The sequence below is a fragment of the Strix aluco genome, chromosome 11 (genome assembly GCF_031877795.1).
Source record: "Strix aluco isolate bStrAlu1 chromosome 11, bStrAlu1.hap1, whole genome shotgun sequence".
Lineage (NCBI taxonomy): Eukaryota > Metazoa > Chordata > Aves > Strigiformes > Strigidae > Strix > Strix aluco.
The window spans coordinates 18362808-18383223 of record NC_133941.1 but is presented as its reverse complement, the minus strand read 5'-3'; the positions used below and the strand labels follow the sequence as shown (position 1 = coordinate 18383223).

The 20416-nt window shown below is 38.1% G+C and overlaps 1 protein-coding gene across 1 annotated transcript; it reads left to right on the top strand.

Annotated features, from left to right (window-relative positions):
- Window positions 1-1897: 1897 nt before the first annotated feature.
- Window positions 1898-19936, top strand: RFT1 (RFT1 glycolipid translocator homolog). Its single transcript, XM_074836426.1, has 13 exons — window positions 1898-1979; window positions 2083-2168; window positions 2779-2895; window positions 4747-4936; window positions 5518-5619; window positions 6949-7083; window positions 8004-8082; window positions 8358-8408; window positions 9768-9898; window positions 11913-12057; window positions 14248-14353; window positions 15681-15930; window positions 16819-19936. Exons 1-13 carry the CDS (start codon window positions 1917-1919, stop codon window positions 16981-16983), a joined length of 1620 nt encoding a protein of 539 aa, XP_074692527.1. The 5' UTR covers window positions 1898-1916; the 3' UTR covers window positions 16984-19936.
- The last annotated feature ends 480 nt before the right edge of the window (window positions 19937-20416 follow it).

Here is a 20416-nt window from a genome sequence, read left to right as displayed (position 1 = left end):
TTCTCTTTCTTTTCCACCTCCCCATGCTTTGCAGCTGTTTCTGTTTCAGCTTTATGAGGTGACAAGCTAAGCTGTCCAACAAAACATCACTAGTTGTCACTTACTGTTGCCCATGGCAGATGGCTGAAAAGGTCGGACTATTGTCTCCAGTTAGCACACTGATTTCTCCTGCTTTATTCCTTGAAGTTCCCTACTTTTGTCATGAAAATGTTCGTGTATATATAGAGAGTAACATGAATCCTTACTGGAGTGTTGGTAGATGCTGCATGCTTCATGCTCCTCAACTGCATTTTTGTTTCCCTGTGCAGTGTTTCTGGTAACTTGTGATGGGTTTTAATTCCCACAGTTCTACCACCCATATTGACATCAGCTCAAGTCATAACATACCAGAAGTCTTTTGATTTCTGCTGTCACCATTACTGCCACTGCGAAAAGCCCAGAGCCTGAGTTAGGACAACATTTTAATTGCCTTTTCCATTTGAGAACTCAGAAACTGCCTAAAGAAGAGGGCAGGTGGCAATGTTTCCTCCCCTCTAGCTAGAATGCACTCTTCTAACGCAAAATCTCTGCGATCTCTTCCTGTCTCTGCAGTTACCCAATACCGATTCGTTTCTTTTCTCTGTCCTCATCTTTACAATGGCATAATATTATCTTTTTGTTAGAATACCTAACTTGTAAAAAAACTCAGTATTAGTATCACACTGAAAAGAATTCGTAGGATGTACTCCTCTGCTATGTACATCCACAACTAAACATTACTTCCAGATTACTTTAATGTTATCAAGAAAAATGACCAAAGAAAAAGAAAATCTGGAAAGTTTTACTCTGAACATGGAAAGAAGAAAGCGCCTTGGAGGAGGGGGTTTCACGCAGACAGAATTGATGGAGAGATGGCTTCTTTGCATGAGCTTGAAGAAATTTGTTTGGTTATCTCACTTCTCTTAAGATCCTGGTTAAACTGTTGTTGTTGAAGCTGAAATCAAGTAAGGCTCAGATATTCCCCCCCCTCCCCCCAGCTCTTTTTAACAGCTGCTGTTAGACATGAAAAATTTTGGTTCAACTGTAGCACTACTAAGAAAAAAATGTGACTTCTGAGCTGAAAGCACCATGCTTTTAAAGGGAATGTTCTGTAACATAGAAAGATACAATCTTTTTATATATCGCTTCTTAAATAATAATCTGAAATAGTCTGGAACTACTGTGCTGATTTATACTGAGTGTAAAGTCTTACCTGTTTGGAAGAGTTCAAGTCAGGGTATTATTAAATTCAAGTCGGTCACAATTAAATGGCATCTTTGCTATTTGAAGGTGTGTTGTTGGTTTCTTTGTGGTTTGTTTTTGTGTTTTGTTTTTTGTTGGGTTTTTTTTTTTTTAATTACAGAGAATGAATTAAGATACATTCTTCTTCCTGCAGCGAGTGTGTTTTACCTCAGTTTTGGTTGTCTTTCTCCTTAAGTCGGGGAAGACTGGTGCGTTTGCCCTCAGTTTAGAAAGGTGCTGGTGGAACTCGTATGGAGATTTTTGAGAAATCTCTGGAAAATAGCGCTTGTCAGAAAATGCTATTTAATATGGTACCTTTTCTTATAAGCCAACGTGCAGTTTTTGGGGGTTGTTTTAGAGGAATACCTGCTTGCGAAGCAGAAAGCTGGCGCTGAACGTTAGTTTTAGCATCCGAGCAGAGCGGAGGGCCCAGTTAACTCGGAAGTCAACTATTTATGTCAAAAGCATTCCTGAACCGGCCCCCTGTACCCTGTTCCGTTGAGCACAGGCGGAAGGGCAGAGCGCTGCTCCCCACGCGGGTCCTGCCCCGGCCCCGCTTCCCGCCCGGAGGCCGGGGCGGTCCCGCCCGCGCTGACGCCATCGCGGCGCGACGGCGGCGCCGCCATTTCCTGCCGGCGGGGCAGGGCGGGGAGCTGATGGCCTCGCAGGACGTGCTCAGCCAGACCACCCGGCTGGCCTCCTCCAGCGCCTTGCTGCAGGTGCGGGGCCGCCCCCCGCCTCCTCCGCCGCAGCCGTGCCTGGCGGGAGCCGCCTCGGCCCCCGTTCGGCCCGCAGGTGTTTCCCGTGCCGCTTCCTTCACAGGTGCTGTTCCGGGTGGTCACCTTCGGGCTGAACGCGTTCACTCTGCGCTACCTCTCCAGAGAGCTGATCGGCGTGGTCAACGTGAGGTGAGGGCGAGGAGCACCGGCATCCCGACCGCGCTCTTCGCCTGAAACCTGGGTGGTACAGGCAAGGCGTCCCTCGGAACAGGGCTCCCGGCGTGATGGGGCTTTTTGAAAGTGTTTGGTGCAGGATCTCGGGCTCTGTGGTCTGTAGGGTGTGTTGCTAATAACGCTTTGTATAACGCTCTTTAATTTACTGTTGGGTGTTTTACAGTGTGTGTTGAATCTCTCCCAAGTTATTTTTTGGCCTGGAACAGAGGTACTGCTGGCCTGCTTTCCATGTTAAACCATCAGCTTGCTGAGGAAAAGCTAGACACGATTGTGTGTTACAAGCTGTTGCTAGACAATATATTTTGCAATTGCGTTTTTGGTTTATGGTATGCTTAAAGTATTTTTGCTATTTGAATAATCACATGTATTTACTTTCCCTCCTTTTTTAAGAGATGGTGATAATTTACCTCATATCACCATGTTTTCTTTGCATGCTTGTTAGCTTTATCTGTGAGGCAGTCCTGTGTAAAAACTGTCAGTGATGCTAGTACATGAAGGATTTCAGAAGTAGTATGTAAAGAAATAATTTTATCTTTTTTTTTTTTTTCCCCCTCATCTCCTTTAGGCTAACCCTGCTGTATTCAACAGTTGTCTTCCTAGCCAGGGAGGCATTTCGGAGAGCTTGTTTGAGTGGAAGTACAAAGCGAAACTGGACCAAAACAATTAATCTGCTGTGGCTGACGTAAGATACCTTTAGAAATTTATTTTTTTAGAATTTATTTTTAATTCTTGTCTGAGAGCTCACAAAATGAGAGCAAGTATTTATTTACTGAGGTAGCTATTTCAGTATTGAGCATTTAGTAGCCTCAGTCATGTTTCAGGACTGATGCAGGGAACTGGACAAGTCTGTTGCTTTAGCATTTATGGGCTTGATCTCTTTTTGGAACACATGGGAAAGTGCATCACCGAAGGTGTTATCAGGAGCTGTTTGTTCTGTCGCTTACCCTGAAGTTTATGTTGTAGCTGTTAAAGGAAAATCCTGTTGCATAAACATGTAGTCCTTTATTTTTTCTTCCTCCGCCTCCTCAGTCTTGCTTTTATATTAGTTGATGTTCATTTGTGAAGCTGCTTTAGGTATTATTTTTTTTTTCCCCTTGAATCAGTTTTTTCAAGTCTTGAGCCCTGCTGTGGTTTAATGGCATGGCAACGCAAATGTTCGTGTTGGGTAGGATAGATGTGAAAAGGTGAAAGAAAGAGTCGGTATTAAGCAATAGGGAGTAAATAGGACAACTTCTTTCAACTGCAGTGCCATTTATAGCAGAAAGTGAATAGCTTGAAGTCCACGTGAAGCTGCAGCCAGAGAGTGTAATTGCACATTGCAGCTAAGTGGGTTGTTTCTCCCTTCTGATTCCTGAATACACCTCACTGGTACTTGCTCTCTGTCACATCTAACAGCTGTGCAGCTGCAATTAGGTGGATTGGGAAGTAAATTGACCTGCCTGATATGGTGGAAAACTAGCCCTGTACTACAAAATAGTGGTCTTCCACTGGAGCACCCTACTGACATTCCCTAGAACTGCACAGCTATTAATTAGATCTGGCCCAGGAATGGGAGGTTATGCATGGTCATCTGCATCTAGATATAAAGAAGAGGGATTATCCCATTCAGGGATAGGTTTAATACTAATTTAAATGTATTGGATCTGTTCACTGTATTATAATAAGTTTTCTGCTATTTGACAGCCTTTCAAGTGGGCATTATATGATAGTTAACAATGACTGTGTGCACCTTTTTCTTTAAATTTTTCCTTATAGAGAAGCATAATTTAAAATGAAGATTAACTCTCTTGAAGGATCTGAAATACATCTTAGGAACTTGATGTCAGATACCTTAGGGATCTGATAATGGGAGGGTCAAACAGATCCTGCTGCAATGGTGTAAAACTTTCTGCACTCTGCCAGAAGCTTCGTGTTCCTGAAGCAGTGTCAACAGAAGGTAATACACGTCTGCACTCCTGTGCCTAGCTTGGCTTTTAGCTACAGTCGCTAGTCAAAGTGGCTCTGGGCTACAGTAGAGCATTGTGAACTGGCATACCTGAGGTGCAGGCATGCATTTTCTTCTGCTCACTCTGCTGTTGTTCTGTGGAGAACCAGTGATTTCTGGGTGAGACTTGCAGTTGGAGTGGTGGCATCTTTATCTGTTACAGCAAGATCCAACACAGCTTTTCTGCCAAACCCCTTGTAACCACAGACTGTAAAAATTGCAGCAATGAGGGGTTTGCAGTATTGTGCAGGCTGATACGGGGTCAGAATTGCTCGATCCTAGGGAACAAGAAATGCAGGTAGTTGACCTTGTGTTAGGTTCTAGAGTAGAAAATAGATGAGTCAGGAAAAATGTTTTCTGTGTCTTGCAAAGGGTGCCTTCAAGATATTCATCACAAAAAAAGGTATTCTTGGTATAGTAACAATAGAAATTAATTCCTCAGGGCCTTTTTTTAAAAATTATTTTAGACATGTGTGACATTTAAATTTTCTTTGGGTTTTTTCCTGCTAAAGTAACATTTCTATTGATATGTTTTTGTTAACTTTTTAGAGTCCCTCTTGGTGTTTTTTGGTCTATTTTATTGGGCTTAGTCTGGCTACATTTGCTTGAAGTACCTGATCCTTCTGTGGTTCCTCATTATCAGGCTGGTGTAGTGGCATTTGGTCTTTCTGCAATTATTGAACTTCTGGGAGAACCGCTCTGGGTTTTAGCACAAGCTCATTTGTTTGTGAGACTTAAGGTTAGTAAAGTACATGGGGTGTATGATTGTGTGTGGGGAATTTCCGTTCTCTATTGAAAAGAACAGATTCCTGAACTAGATCTTTGTATATACAAGCATATTAAAAAACCAAACCTGTGTGTACGGTTTAGTACTGTATGGCATAGTTGTAACATGAATATGAATTTGTACCTGTTTAAGCAAAAAAGTTGGTTTATTTAGAAATTGTCACCTCACTGATAATTAAATCATGAATTTTAATTGGAGGGAGAGGCATGCAGCTTCCATGATTTTGCATTTCAATTGATTGTTGGTATGAAATTGTGAAATGCAACAATGGAGAACATGATTGTCTCAAGCAAAATTTTCTCCCTAATGTCCCATACAAAGGACTGGGAAAGTGCAATGGAGGAATTGTGAAATACGAGAATAGAAACTGTCAGAGAAATTACAATCAAAGCTGGCCAACTGAGCGGAAATAAACTCTGTGACTTTGAAAGTCTTATATTTCTACATAAGTTTTGTGTGTGAAACTAATGTATTTTAAGTTTGTTTATGTGGTTAAGTTTGCAGAAAATAAACCTCAGTTTTCTTTCTCAAAGGTAATTGCTGAAAGCCTTTCTGTAGTGTCAAAATGCACTTTGACAGTTATTTTAGTAGTCCTTTATCCTCAGTGGGGCCTCTACATTTTTTCTTTGACTCAGGTAAGTTTCCTCTGTTCTCTTTTTCTGTAAATTTTCAATTCATCTGAATTTTTATTTGCCTTTGACATTTAGCCTGCTAAATAACTTTGGGGCGTTGAGAGAAAATGCTCCTGGGAGGTTTAAGATTTAGCACTTAAATTTAGTATTTTCCTGATACTTGTTATTGACTTGACACTGTGACCTCGAGCAGTTTAATGGAGGTGCAAGAAAGCACCTTCTTTTGTCTGAAGGCACATTCTGCAAATAAGGTTATGTTGTTCTGTATAAGCTTTATGTTGACTCTTAATGAGTTACACATTCTAATGCTTGAAGACTGTTCACCGCCTGGCTTCAGAATTAATGTTAAACTTTGGGTTCTACTGTGTAGAAGACTATAATCACACATGACTTTATCAGCCTGGCCCACCAATCTGTATCACCTTATCAGAAGGTGCTAACCATGAGTAACATCTATTTGGGTTAAAACTTTTTCTTTACTACAATGAAGAAGGGATATATTGGCACCTGAAAAATAGGGTTATGGCCTGTGCATTTATCAGTTAACTTAGAAATAAAAATGTGATCTACCTCAGATGTGAACATTAGGTTATTTTTTTGTTCAGTTTTTGCAGTGGATGTAGTAGGTAACTTACTGAAGTTGGAGAAAAGGAGGCTTAGAGGGGGAACTTACCGCTCTCTACAACTACTTGAGAGGATGTTGTGGGTGGCAAGGTGGGTGGCAGTCTCTTTTTCCCAAGTAACAAGTGGTAGGATGAGGGGAAATGGCCTCAAGTTGCACCAGGAGAGGTTTAGATTAGATATTAAGAAAAATTTCTTCACCAAAAACGTTGTCAGGAATTGGAACAGGCTGCCCAGGGAAGTGTTGAGTCACCACCTCTGCAGGTATTTGAAGAACATGTGGATGTGGCACTTAAGGACGTGGTTTAGTAGTGGACTTGGCAGCATTAGGTTAACGATTGGACTCAATCTTAAAGGTCCTTACCAACCTAAATGATTCTATGAAGTAAGAGATGTAGGCAGTAGCTTCTCTGTCAACTTGATTTTTGACTAATTGCTTCGTAGTTGGACTTGAAATAATCGTTCTAAAAATGCTTAATAGAGCATAAAAGTTAGCAAAGGGCTATGATAACCTATGAATTCAAAAAAAAGGAAAAGAGATCAACAGCATTCTTGAGATGTGTTAATGTCTTTACCTAGTTTAATATTTGACAGGAATAAGGACTGCTTACTACATTTTCTCACTGAATTTGGGTCTCTAGTATGTGATTCTACATTTGTAAGTTAATTTTATATCACTGTTTGTTTTTCTTTGCTTCCCTACCTTTCCAGCTTTTATATGCCAGTGTTCTGGTAATATGCTATGTAATTTATTTTGTGATGTTTTTGGGATCTCCTGAAGCAACAAAGAAGTCGTTTCCAGTTACTAGAGTGAAAGCTCTATTACCTAACTTGGTGGAAGATGAGGTAGGTTGCACAGATTATTTCTTGATTTCTTTTTTTAAGTCTTTCTTGAGAGAGCTTTGAAAATTTGTTTGAGATAGTGAAGTTAATTGAGTGATTTTGGGCATATCTTAGCACTGTAGAAGATACGACTGATTAAGGAAAAAAAAATACTGAAAAATTCTGCATGTAGTTTGTATTAGTAAAATCCTTGTCAGAAAAATGTTCTGAAGCTTGAACACTTTATGGTGCGGGTTTGTTGCTGAATTATCTTTTAGTATCTTTGCATAAACCGTTAGCTGGAGATTACAGAGTACATCTGCAGTGTGCAGGGAAATGACCAGGTATCACTGGATCAGAGGCAGGAAGGAAACCAGAACCATTTTACCGTGGGTTTTGGTACTTCGACTTTTCCTCAAAATAAACATTGTGGTACACAGCATCCTACAGATAAATCAAATATCTCTCAAGAGAAAATGAGGCAAAGAAAGAAGTGAAAAGACATAGTGAAGAAGACGACATTTTGAAAGATTTACAGATTGAAAAGATAAAGGCGATTCTTGGTTGCAAGACTTGTAGGAACAGTTTAAAGAGCAGTAAACAATTTGTATCTACAATGAAGGTGGAATACTGGCATGCTAAACAGCATGGTGTGTTTTTTTTTTCTCTAACTTCAATTAGTACTTTCTGTAGAAGGCTTGTTTGGATACTTTATCTGCCACAGTAGTAATTTTTAGCAAGGGGAAGAAGTCTTTGCCTGATCAGTGATATTGGTGCTTGAATTCAGCAGTATTTTACATTAGTTGTTAGTAACTATAACATTGTGGGTTTTCCTCATCAGTACTGTTAGACCTAGCCTAGAGTATTGTACTGGCTTTTTATTGTCTATCTCTGCTCTGTAGTTTCACTCATGTTTATTACATTTCAGTACTTTTTTTTTGCAGACCTTTGTGAACTGGAAGGAAGCACGGTTGACTTGGAGTTTCTTCAAACAATCCTTCTTGAAACAGATTTTGACAGAGGGTGAGGCTTGACGTATAGTTGTGATGGGGAGGGACTAGTGAATACTATTTGCAAAATTGACTTAAAGCTTGAGAAAGCTGGGGGCATGTGGGCATGTGACTTTCAGAGATTGTTGCCAACAGATGTTACCAACCGGAATGAAGTCTTTGAGGGTATTGTGAACTAGGTGCTGTCCTGTATGACTTTCTCTTGAATACTTAATATTGGAAGTGTCTGAATGAGTATTGGGAAAGAATTAGGGACTTGATCTTAAATTCTTTATTTTGAACTTACAGGTGAACGATATGTGATGACTTTTTTGAATGTGTTAAATTTTGGAGATCAGGGTAAGTGTCACCACTTCACAATACCATCACACAGTTTTCTTAGTTACCGCTCTTCAGATGACTTAAAGTATTTGAAGATAACTTGAAAATCTGTGAAGATTTCAAAGCCTTTGTGACTTTGAGATACATTTCAAAGAATGATTGGTGTAGATAACAATTTAATTTAAGATCCTGGATTTTAATTTTTTTTTTTCTTTGAATCAAAACTTTCCAGTTGGATATGTGATACCAAACCCTGATGTATTCTAGTTGTCTGTCTTCAGTTTTTGTAATTCTGTTTTCCTGCTGTTTTCTGTCTTCCTTTTGAATCTGTGTTAGCTGTTAGGGCAAGAACATGATTGTTTATGGCATTGCATCTCAAAACTGAATTATGTTCCATAAAAGAATTCAGTGTGGTTACAGAGTAGTTTGTTGCAGTAGCCATTCAGATGACTGAGTTGGCAGCACCTTGGGTCTTTATAGCTTGGGGAAGGAAAATAGGCTGTAATTGTTGGCCCACTGTTAGGAGTTTCTTGGATAGTTTGAATTACTTTTAATTGCTGGCAGTAGTATGTTCCCTCATGAGTACTGAGTGTATGTGCTTGCCACCAGTAACTGCAGCCGCTTCTGATCCTCCTCCCCTGTGGAATAATTGAGCTGCCTCTTACTTGAAGGGTCTTTGAAAGAGCAATGAGTACAAAAATGTCTGTAACTCTCCAAATGTTGAGAAGCATTGCTTCCAAGTCCTGTGAAATCAGCCTGAACCTTACTCTGTTAATTCATTGTGAATATGTAAAGCACTGACCCACATACCTAATTTCGTAATTTCTCAATGGCTGTATTCTGTGTGTGTGTATGTATATATACACATAGATGTCTTAACAGGTTTGGAGCAGTATCTTGCTGAGTATGGAAGTGCTGGTAAAATGTCATGTAGGATTGCTCTTCCACTTCAGTGAAAGTAAAAAGAGCTACCTCATAGTAAAAATGGGTATCTTTCTCGTCTCCTGTATCAGTATATACTTACATTCCTGTTCTCCTTCAGTTAAATTCATCAGGATCTTTTAAATTCCTCTACAATAAGAGTCTTAAATGTGGCTTGGTGCTGTTACTAGATTCATATCTCTGTAGTTGATGCTTTTGTCGTAGCTTTGCCATCTATGAGCAAGCCTTGTAATTTAGAGCTGTGATTGCTGACCATCAGAATTTTTAGGGAACACTGTTTTAATGTTCACTGAATTCCACTTGTTTTTTCTTTGTTCGGTGGAAATGTTAGATTAGAATTCAGGTAATTGTTAAAGACTTGGAATTAAGATGTGTCTAAAAAAAAATTACAGGTTGTTGCTATTTTGGTGTTTTTCTTTTTTTTTTTTTTTAAAGGTGTGTATGATATCGTGAATAATCTTGGTTCACTGGTGGCCAGGTTTATCTTTTTGCCTATTGAGGAGAGTTTTTATGTCTTTTTTGCTAACGTGTTGGAAAGAGGGAAGAATGTAAAGGATCAGAAGCAGGTATGTTTATTTTGGATTAATTACATGTCAAATGCTTGATTTTTGTTACAGATAAGTTGCATCATAGAAATGTGACTGACAGAAGCATGCATTTAAGTTTGAGTAAAAAGGCTGTAAAAATTGAAAAGTGGAAATGGAGAACAAAAATGTTGAGTGAGGCTGGACCAAAAAGAAAATAGGTAAAATGCTGATGAAACAAATTAAGATATTTAACGGAATAGTACTGTCTTTTATTATAACTGAAGTTAACATCATCTGCTCCAAACAGTGTGATGTAAACCCTAGTGTACTGTGTATTTCCAGATACGCTTAGAAACAGCATATTTTCATGATTTAAATAATTGCCTATCAAATAAATACTGTCTGAACACATTTGACCTACTTGAAACTCTTAAGTATCTCTTAAGTATTAAAGCAGTCATGTTTTGGAAGAGTGCAGTTTTGGGAAGAAGAGAATTGTATTTTTCTTGAGCTTTTGAATTGTATGTGGAGTATCAGTGGTTAAACAGACCAGAGCTTTGCTTCACAGAGTAATATTCATGCATGCTGTAGGTAAGAAATTCTTGATCAGCCTGGGCTTTTGTCTGATACTGTGGCAACTTTTTGCAGTAATCCTGCTACTTGTACCTTAGCATGCAGTTCAACAAATGCCGTGCTTCACGTCACTGGTGGGCTAAGGAAGGTGTATGTATATGTGTATTTTATATATAATCTACCTGATATGTGTAAGTGGAAAATGGTTATGAGTTTTCACTGTATGTAGTGAAGTTACATTACAAGAATACTTCTTGTAATGAGGTAGTAGAACTGACCAAGTTACTTGTTCTGGTGTGGCAAATCCTGTAGTCCCGTACAGCAGGAAATGTGACCTTCCCACTGCCTCAAACCGTGGCCTTGGGCAGATCCCCTGCTCTTCTTTGCTGTTGACTAACTGTTAAACACGGGCAGTTTCCTTGAACAGACATATACATGGCTAATTGTCATATCCCAATTTCTCTGGACTCAGATTCTCTGATTCCCAGGTCAGGATTAAGGTGAAATGACACCAAAGATTCTTCAATTCACAAAACTCAATTTTTATTTGCTCACAACAGATAATTGGCGTGAAACTTTGTCAGTAATCTTTGCATTCTCTGCAACAGGCAATAAACTTACACCGACTAGTGGCAGATCTTAAAACATGCCCCGATAATCCTTAAACATGCCCTGACAAGCCTTGCCTTATATGTGGCATACAGAATAAGAATGGCAGAGAAAAGGGGAGAGAGGAAAAGAGAGAGAAAGACAAAAAGGAGGATTTCACCAGTCCTGGTTCCATTGTTGGTCCAGCCAGCTCACGGGTCCAGTTCTGAAGAGGTGCAGCCATGTGGGACTTTGACTTGTGTCCTTTTATAATTCTTTGCCCCTTCTCCGAGTGGGCACTTGGACTCGTTAGGCTAATTATGCATCATGCACAGTTTATACTTCTAGAATTCTCCTTGGTTTTGGTACATGTGCAGTTCATACTTTCAGATTCTTCTGGAAATGGGTCGGTGGGCTCAGGGGTCGTTGGGGAGTTACTCCTCCCTCCCTGCAGGTGTGACCATTGTTTGACCTCATGGCTTCTCTATTGACTCTTCACAGAGTCATTCAAGATAGGGAAGTTCAGCCTCCAAAAACTGTGGTCCCACCTCCGCAGGACCCCCTTCTTTTGCCCGTACGTCCCTGCCATTACCTGCACAGCCCCGGTGTTTCCACAGAAACAGTTTGCCAGAGTTCTTTACCGCATGGTTGAGACGTTACCTGTGGTTTCACCAGACCGTCACACTAATACTTGTGTAGAGTTTGTAATGAATAAAGTGTAAAATGGAATAATAAATATATAAAAACTGTTGGAAGTTAAGACCATGTGTATGGATAAATCTCACCCCTTTTTACACTGTGCAACCTATTTTTTTTTTTCTGTCAAGTAGTTTTTCTGCATGAAAATATTATATTGATTCTGATTCGTGTAATCTACTACATTATTTTCCAGGATGATGTTGCTATGGCTGCAAATGTATTAGAATTGCTGTTGAAACTTGTGCTTCTGATTGGCCTTACCATCACGGTGTTTGGCTATGCCTATTCTCAGCTGGCTCTGGATATTTACGGAGGCTCAATGCTCAGTTCTGGAACAGGTAAAGATGTACGGAGCTGGCAAAGAAGCCATTCTTTCAAAAGAGAAACTGCAGCTATTAGGAATTCTTGTGTAAATCAACAGAATTTTTTTTCTGTAAAACTCCTATTGAAATCAGTGACTTAGCTTGACTGAATCCAGAACTTCTACCTTTGTAATACCATCTTTAATACGTAGGCACCTTAAACTAAAATATACTGAGGATCTCTAAATAAGTGTGATCAGGTGTGGGACTCTACCTTCCTGCAATTTCACATTGTTGGAAAAGAACACTTTAAAAGATTGACTATTCCATGATGTAAAATTGCTAACTCCAGCTGCTTAAAATAACCACCACCACCCCAAACCCATACAAAGAATTGGAACCAAAGAATGCATAGTTTTAGCATAGAAGATAATACTTTTTTTCATAGTGCTAAACCATATAATGGTAATAATCTTGCTGTAGTTGTACATGCTGAGGGGTAAGTTTTACAAATCTGTCCACAGAAGCAGTCAAGGAATTTGTAGGTCACCTTGGATTTTCAGGAGAGAAAGTAGAGGTGCATTTAATTCCTTCTTGAAGCACAAACACAGAAATTGTAGCCTGGAGTTTTCTTCAATTCTTTCAGTGGTTTGTCAGGTGACCTATAGTAGCTCCTGCTAGAAAAAGCAGTCTGCCTTCTGTAGCTGAGCCCTGTGTAATGACTCGGTTCCTACTTGATCTATCTTGGGTGAAGATCTAGCAGCTCCTCAGTGGAGGTTTTTTGTTGCATTTCTGTCTGGCAGTTTTGCCCATGTGCCATTGTGGGAGAGTTCTAGCCTGTGTTTTCCATTTCATGTCTGTTATAATTAAGAGAAAGTCACGGGGAAGGTGAAAGCATGTGACAGTATATTGTGTTAAACACAGCTGTGCCTGTCAGAGTTTTGCACCTTTAAACCGTAACCTTGGAATATTGCTTATTGGGTATTAAAATAAATTGAAATTATCTTAATCACTGTGAAGATCACTAAACATTTAGATATTTTTGCTTTAGACCCTTGCGTGTATTTGGAAGCTGGTGCTTAGTTCGTATAGTGATTTCATGGAAAACCCTGTGTCTGCATAACCAAGAACAACTGTTGTTTTGTGTTGCCTTGTTGCTGGTTCTGTCAGATTTGTTTCTAATTTTGAAAGCAAATGTGAAAAATTGTTGTTCTGGACCCCGGCAGCCAACTTCTTATGAAGATGTTTTCTGTCCTCCTTTCTCTTCAAGAATGGATGTCTGGGCCTAATCTTTTAGACATGCTTACTGAGAAGGACTGTGTTTAGGAGTATGGGTGCAAGTCAAGTGACTCACAAGTAATTTTAGTTTTTAACCTAACGATAATGTGTGAAAATGAAATGTTGAACATCTGTACTGACTTATTTGATCAGATATTCATGGATATATTCATTTGGATATTTTTTTTCCTCTCTTGAGTGCTCTTTAATCTAATGTTTTTATGCATGCCTGGAAAGAAAGTCTTCAGCTCTGCCCCACTTCTGCGGTGTGTTTACTGCTCACTGGGCAGTTGTTCTTTAGAGCTGAAACAGGAGACTCAGTAATATGAACTACATTGCTGCCATCAAGAAGGAATATTCAGGGATGCATACTAACCTGCTAAAAAGCATGGGATTTTTTTCCCCGTGTTATTATATCTGAAGGGCAAGAAAAAGGTTAAGGTCTGAATGGAGAATTTTGAAGTCATGTATAAATTATCTCTGACCCATAAAAATCTGAATATAATTTTTTTTATCTAACACAGTTTTGAATGTATTGAACGGCCTTTCTGTTTTTCTTAGTGTTGTGTTCAAAATAAACACTTTATTGCTTTTAGAACCTCGTAATGACTATTGGATTAATTTCCACAAATTTCTGTACAAGAGAAGATTTGGGTTACAATAAATACTAGTTTTTAATTAGGTAATCCCCTTTAATCCATTTTTTATGGATATCTTTTCTGTTACTATAATAACTGATATTCTTGGGTGGTTTAGGTTTTGGTTTTGTTTTTATTTGCCTTGTTTATTTGTGTTCTTATCAAGATATCTAGACAGGAAACTTGTTCAAATGAACTTAAGTTTCCATTATTAGTGATAATTTACAACTTCTATCTCTTAGTGAACGTAAAAACAATGTGGTTTTTGAAAGAAATAATAATCTACTTATCATTCTAATGTGTTTTTTAGGTCCAGATCTCCTCCGATGTTACTCTTTATATGTCCTATTTCTTGCTATCAATGGAGTAACAGAATGTTTTACGTTTGCTTTGATGTGCAAAGAGGAGGTAGACAGGTAGGAAATAGTGTCCCCAGAACATTCGTATAATTAATTTGCATATGGTTTGCTTGGAGTTCAGTATATAAAGAGAACAATTGTTCTGTGTGGTTATGTGCTTGGAAATGCTTTTTTTTCCAAAGAGCAAATTTCTTTCTGCAGTCACTTCTAAAAACTGTGTTCCTTGTCGCCAGAGCCAGCTGCAACAGATGGGCAAGCAAACATGCACTACTTCCATTTTTTTACATGCTTGTATTTGTTGATAAACATTGATCCTCTTAAATATTTATTTGTAATGACCTTATAAAAAGATTGGTGCATTTGAAATCAGCCTAGATATATCCTGCCACACTGAAAATCAACTCCTTATTTAGCAGTCTGCATGTAGATTTAGACGTAGAAGCTTTAGCAAATGTTTAAATGTTTGGGTAAAAAGGTCAGAAATTAAGAAATAAAGACTGTTAACTTAGCTTTTGGTGCATCGCTAACTGGGAAAGTAAACGTGAAGTTTTGTTTTCTGTACATATGTGCTTGAAGCTATACTTTTTAAGACAGACTATCACTTCAAACTCCTTAAAATTTTGCAGCTGTTAAAATTTTTCATGTACAGTTACTGTATATCAGGTACACTTCTGAATGATCTAAATTGTGGGTCTGAATTCAGTGATTTATCTACTTTAAGTAGGAGGTTGGACTAGATCCTCCTAAGATCCCTTGCAGCCTGGAGTATTTCTTGATTCTGTGTTCATCCTGGGTTATTGATTTTGAAGCCTGGTTGCCTTCCCAGTGCTACCATCAAGGTTTTTTTGCTTATGTAGTAGCTGTCCCTTACAAGGCCTTTCCAAATTAATTTCAGTGAGGTCTACTTTCCATAGTCAAAGTAGTATCTTTTTAGATTTAGCGAGGTCTGCTTTCATGAACCCTTTAAAGTGGGAACTGGTTTTCAAAGCTGCTGTTTGGAGCAGAAGCTAAATAAAGCATCGTCTTGTTGACCATTATTTTTCTTTAATACCTACGTAAAATAGCAAAAAATCCACAAGGTTTTACATTACTAGTCATTGTTACTAAATTTTAATTTTAAAATGAGTGTACGGCTGATTAGTAAAATATTTCCTTCACATAATGTAGTTCTTGGTTTAATTTGTTTGGTGTATTTTTCCATTCTTTCAGTAATTTTTTTTATTAACATGTCAATTCTCCAATTTATCTTCTTCCATTAGAAGGTGGTAAGAGAATTTCTGTTCCTCCTTTTAGAAAATGAATTGTGGTATTTCTTCAAGGATAAAGTTAGTAAATGGCTACAGTAACTGTATACATTGCTAAATTGTTTCTTTTCTTTTTCTAGGTACAATTTTGTTATGCTGGCCTTGTCTTTCACATTTCTGTGCATCTCTTACTTCTTGACCCGCTGGCATGGCAGTGTAGGCTTTATCCTTGCCAACTGCTTTAACATGGGTATTCGTATAGTTCACAGCACCCACTACATCTATGATTACTTCAAAGAAAGCACTTACAGACCTTTGACAGGGCTGCTTCCCTCACCATTTTTGGTACTCGTTTATATCATAAGCGGAGTAATCACAGGTTTCTCAGAGGTAAGCATCTTTCTCAGATTTTGCTTTCGCTATGAAAGTCAGTGTCAAATGACTTCTGTGTCCACAAGCAGAGAAATACCACTGGCAAAAAAGGCTTATGAGGACAGGCTGGAAGACTTCTGTTACAGGCAAGGCAATATATAATATTAAGAGATTTTATCTTTGTATCAAAGTTATCTCTGCCATCTGTAGAAGGTGTATCTGACAAGGAAAATAAAATTTAACACATTTCTGCTGTCTGTAGATGAATCCATGTCCTTGGTTCTTAATAATAATTGAAATTTTGCAGTAACACAGAAACTTATTAAAAGGTCTGTAATAAGTGATAGAGAGCAAAAACAAAGCAAGAACAGAAACAAAAATTGCCAAGAGCACATTTATCACATTTATTCAGACTACAAGATGGTAAGTGCACAGACTAATTATTACAGAGACGGTAGCATTTCAAAGTACAAAAATTTGACAGTTTGAAAGTCCATTATGCCTTAGAAAGGAGAGCTTGATGTTTTGAAATGGGAGTTTTCCAGTGGGGTTTTGTTAGAAACTAGCCTAATACATTGCTGCAAAGTAGCAGACTTTGCATGATACACTAGCAGAGTTGTCCTAATATCTTGATTAACATATTTCTGCATGCCATATAATAGCAGCCTCCACATTTACCAGTTATCTACTGAGTGCTCATTTTTTGCTGACAGAATTTTCTTAAGAAAGCAAGTGTTGTGACTAAAAGATGATTTCTTGTAGGATCCGTGCATGTGGCAAAACCATGCTTGGCTTGATGGTAACGTTAGCATGGTCGAGAGGTGTTGGACCTTATTTGTTATTGAGACAGTAAATCTACTTTGTGCTGACCAGTTTTCCTGTAATTGCTTGTTTCCTTTGTTGTAGGTATTCTTTTGCTGTGACAAGGGTTGGATGGCAAGGCTGATTCACATCAGCATGGGCGCTCTGTGCTTTGCAGCAACCGCCGCTACTATATTCCGCACAGAGACCAAGCTGATCCACTTTGTCAGAAGCCAGTTCCTCTCCCGGTACATGAAGAAAGGAACATGAAAAGCTCATGTTCTTGTACGTGCTTGCAGTGAAGGGCTGTATTTTTTGCGTAAGATCTGTATGGAAGAAGGTTTCCACATGGATTTATTGGAAACATTAGTATTGGAGTGGCAATGTAAAAGATTGCCAACTGAATGTTACTTTGTCTTCTAAGCTGGTCAGTACCGTGAAAGAGAGCTGAGTAATTTTCTCTTTATGCATCATTCTTTTCTAAGCTTTTCTTCAAACAGCCTCTTTGGTAATGAATGAGTATCTAAGATACACCCTTCTGACATAACCTAGTTGACAGACTTCGTGGAGAGAGAATCCATTCTTACCGATGGGGAGTACCTGTATGAAGGCATCGTATGGCTTACATCTTATGATGTAACTAAGAATGCTCTTATTTGGCATGATGGGCTGCTGAACTGATTAGAAAATAAATGGTCTGACAAAAAAACCCAAACAAAAGCAAACAACCAAACATGCACACACCCCCACACCCCCCCCCCCAAACAAAATGCACAAAACAAAAGCTGAAGAAAACACTAGAGCAAGGACCAGTAGCAATGTCACTGTTACTGAAGTAGAACATAATGCGGTGCAGAGAGATAGAGTTGTCAGTGCTTTTAAGTGTAAAGCAGTGAATGGAAAGTTCTGACATTTACAAGTAAGTTAATGGCATACACAGCATGTGTCCGTGCTGGCCGTATCAGATTATTTCATTCAGCAGATCATTCATTTGTGAGGGTATTGATTAACTTGTCAAAAATACTCTGAAGCCTTAGTTAAAAGAAAAAAGGGATTTTGAGTGGTGTTTTACAGGAGGTTTTAAGTATAATCACACTGATGCTGAAGTTCCAGAAGGTTAATCATAAAACTTCTTACTTTCGCTCCATTGCTTTGTTTTTATCTGAGATTTTAATGCCAGCGTGAACAAATTTGTCTCAATAGAAATGATTTTTTCCCCTGCAAAATCAAGTATTAAATGTATTTTATAAGATTTCTTCCAAGGATTTATGCATATTGAAACTTTTGTTACTGGATAGAAAATGCTTCTTTGTGTTGCAACCACTTTTCCTCATGTCTTGTTCCTTTACTTGTTCAAACTTAACCTTTGTATTGATTTTTTTTTGTTGTTGTTGTTGAATTGCTGAAAATTTGGACATTTGGAAATTGTAAAATTATATGTTAGGCTGCTGGTTTTGGGTTGACTAATGGTATATTTTTTTGCTGGTCTAAGATCTGAATTTGGCAGTTTCAGAATGTACAAGTGGCAGGTTTATAATGATCAGTGTTCCCTTTGCATTGTTTGGATGGACCAAAAAATGTCAAGTGATGAAAAATGTGTGCTCAGACATGTACAGTCAAAAGCTTTTAGTTTAATTATGTAGCAATTCCTCAGATCCTCAGACTGCTTAAAAAATTACTTCACTGTAATGGCGTTGTGGAGTTCATCCTGGTAACCATAGCTCATGGAGTGAAATGCTTTCTGGTATCAGTGTCTTCAGTTTGGTACTGTTAGAAACATTTTCTAAACTCTGGTAATTTTTGCTTGGAGAATATCACCAGAGATGCTTTATATGAGGATTTGGTGACTGAAGAATTATCACAGAGAAGCCAAAATGTAACAGTGGGAGGAAGAGAAAGGTGTACTTCCTCAGTTAATGGTGGTGTCTCCCTTACCTGGCTGGAAGGTGGTAGAGACAGACTTGCTGGTTCTTATGAAGTTGTTATGAAATCCATCTAAATAAAACAAACTCTACATTATTCTGCCCTGCTAAGTGAATTTGGTAGTTCTTTGTCTTTTAAGTTTTTCTCTTCTGAGTTATCTTGCAGCTTTTTTTTTTTGTTTCTATCAGGTATGGAGTTTGTTATGAAGTACAGCTCCATACGTTGCAGAGGATTGAAACTACTTTATTATAAATTGTCAATGCATATTCTTTACTTACTTGTTCATAATTAAAAAACAAGACAATTGAACTAAAGGACTTTTTTTAGGGTCTTTTTCTGCATGGCTTTGGGACCTTCCTGTGGGAATATCTCAATCTGTACAGTGAATTTTAACTAATTCTTGGAATGAGGAATTTTGTATAGCCCTGCACTTGAAGTGCTTTGGAGATTGAAGAACTTTTCCTACCAAATGAGCTTGCAGTCACACTGTCTTGTCTAGTCTCATGATCACAGCTGTACAGTGATGCTATTTCTGCTGCTAGTATTGGCATAAATAGGGTGGTGTGAGATCGCACTGTTCAAATAGTAGACTGTCTAGTCTTATAAATATTTTTTAACATGAATGCTGTGTATGCATTTAAAGAGAAGTTACATTTTTAAACTAGTTTGATTTCATATTGGAAAGGCTTACAAATACCTCTTGCATCTCAACAAGTGAAAGATACAATTTCATATGAATCAGGAAGACATTTAACATGGCTTAATCATTGTTCACTTGCAAATTAAGGATATCTTCCTCTTTTAATCTGTAAGCAGTTCAGTGATGATTGGCTGGGTTTTGTGGTTTTGGTTTTGTTTTTTTTTTTTTTAAATACATTTTATGTGGCAGGAAATGGCAAGGAGGGACAGGAAGTACAGACCTAATAAGCTGTCTCCTGGTTTCTTATTTATCTGTGTGATTGTTATGTGAAAGTTAATTGCTTTATTTATAAAGAAGCAAACTCTGTCAAACTCAGGGACAAAGTTGGGATTGAGCTTGACCAAATTTCACTTTTGTTTGCAGTTCTGTCTGTCAAAGGCACAATAGGATGTTTGTCTGTAAATTTTGTTGAAGCTGTTTTGCAGTGTTTTTCAGAAATCCTGTGGTTTAAGCTGAAGGAGAATGAAACTGTATTTCTTAGGAGAAAAAATTATGATTTCATACATCATGTGGAGTTTTTTATAGTTGGATGAATGACATTCAAACAACTGTAAGATACAATGGTTATCTAATAGGATAAAATAAAATTTATTTCTCTTACATCTTGGTTTTTGTCTTCCAGTTAAGGTGCGTTGGAGTGTTATTTGTATCTTTGGTACAGTTGATGTTTAAATTTGGTTGACTATTTTAGGATCTTTTATGTATATATTAATGTATCAACCTAGAAACTTGCACACCATTTCCTAACAAACACATTGAGAAAACTTACTGTAGTGTCTTTGTAAGAACTGGAATCACGATAGTCACCTTTTTTCCTCTTTGCTTCTGTGAAAATGTATGTTTGTATGGATTGGAAGGACCAGGTTTCTTTCTTTGCTTTTAAGCAATGTGTTGTTGCAATAAAAACTGTTTAAGTGGCCAGGAGTAAACCTGATATTTAATGAACGTTGTTAGCTGAATTATGCTGTAACTGGTAATATTAGTGTTAAGTACTAACCAATTGTTGAACTGTTTTTTCTTTCCTAGTATTGTAAATATTTTTACTTGTATCTAAAGAAATGGAGGGATGGATGCACGCAC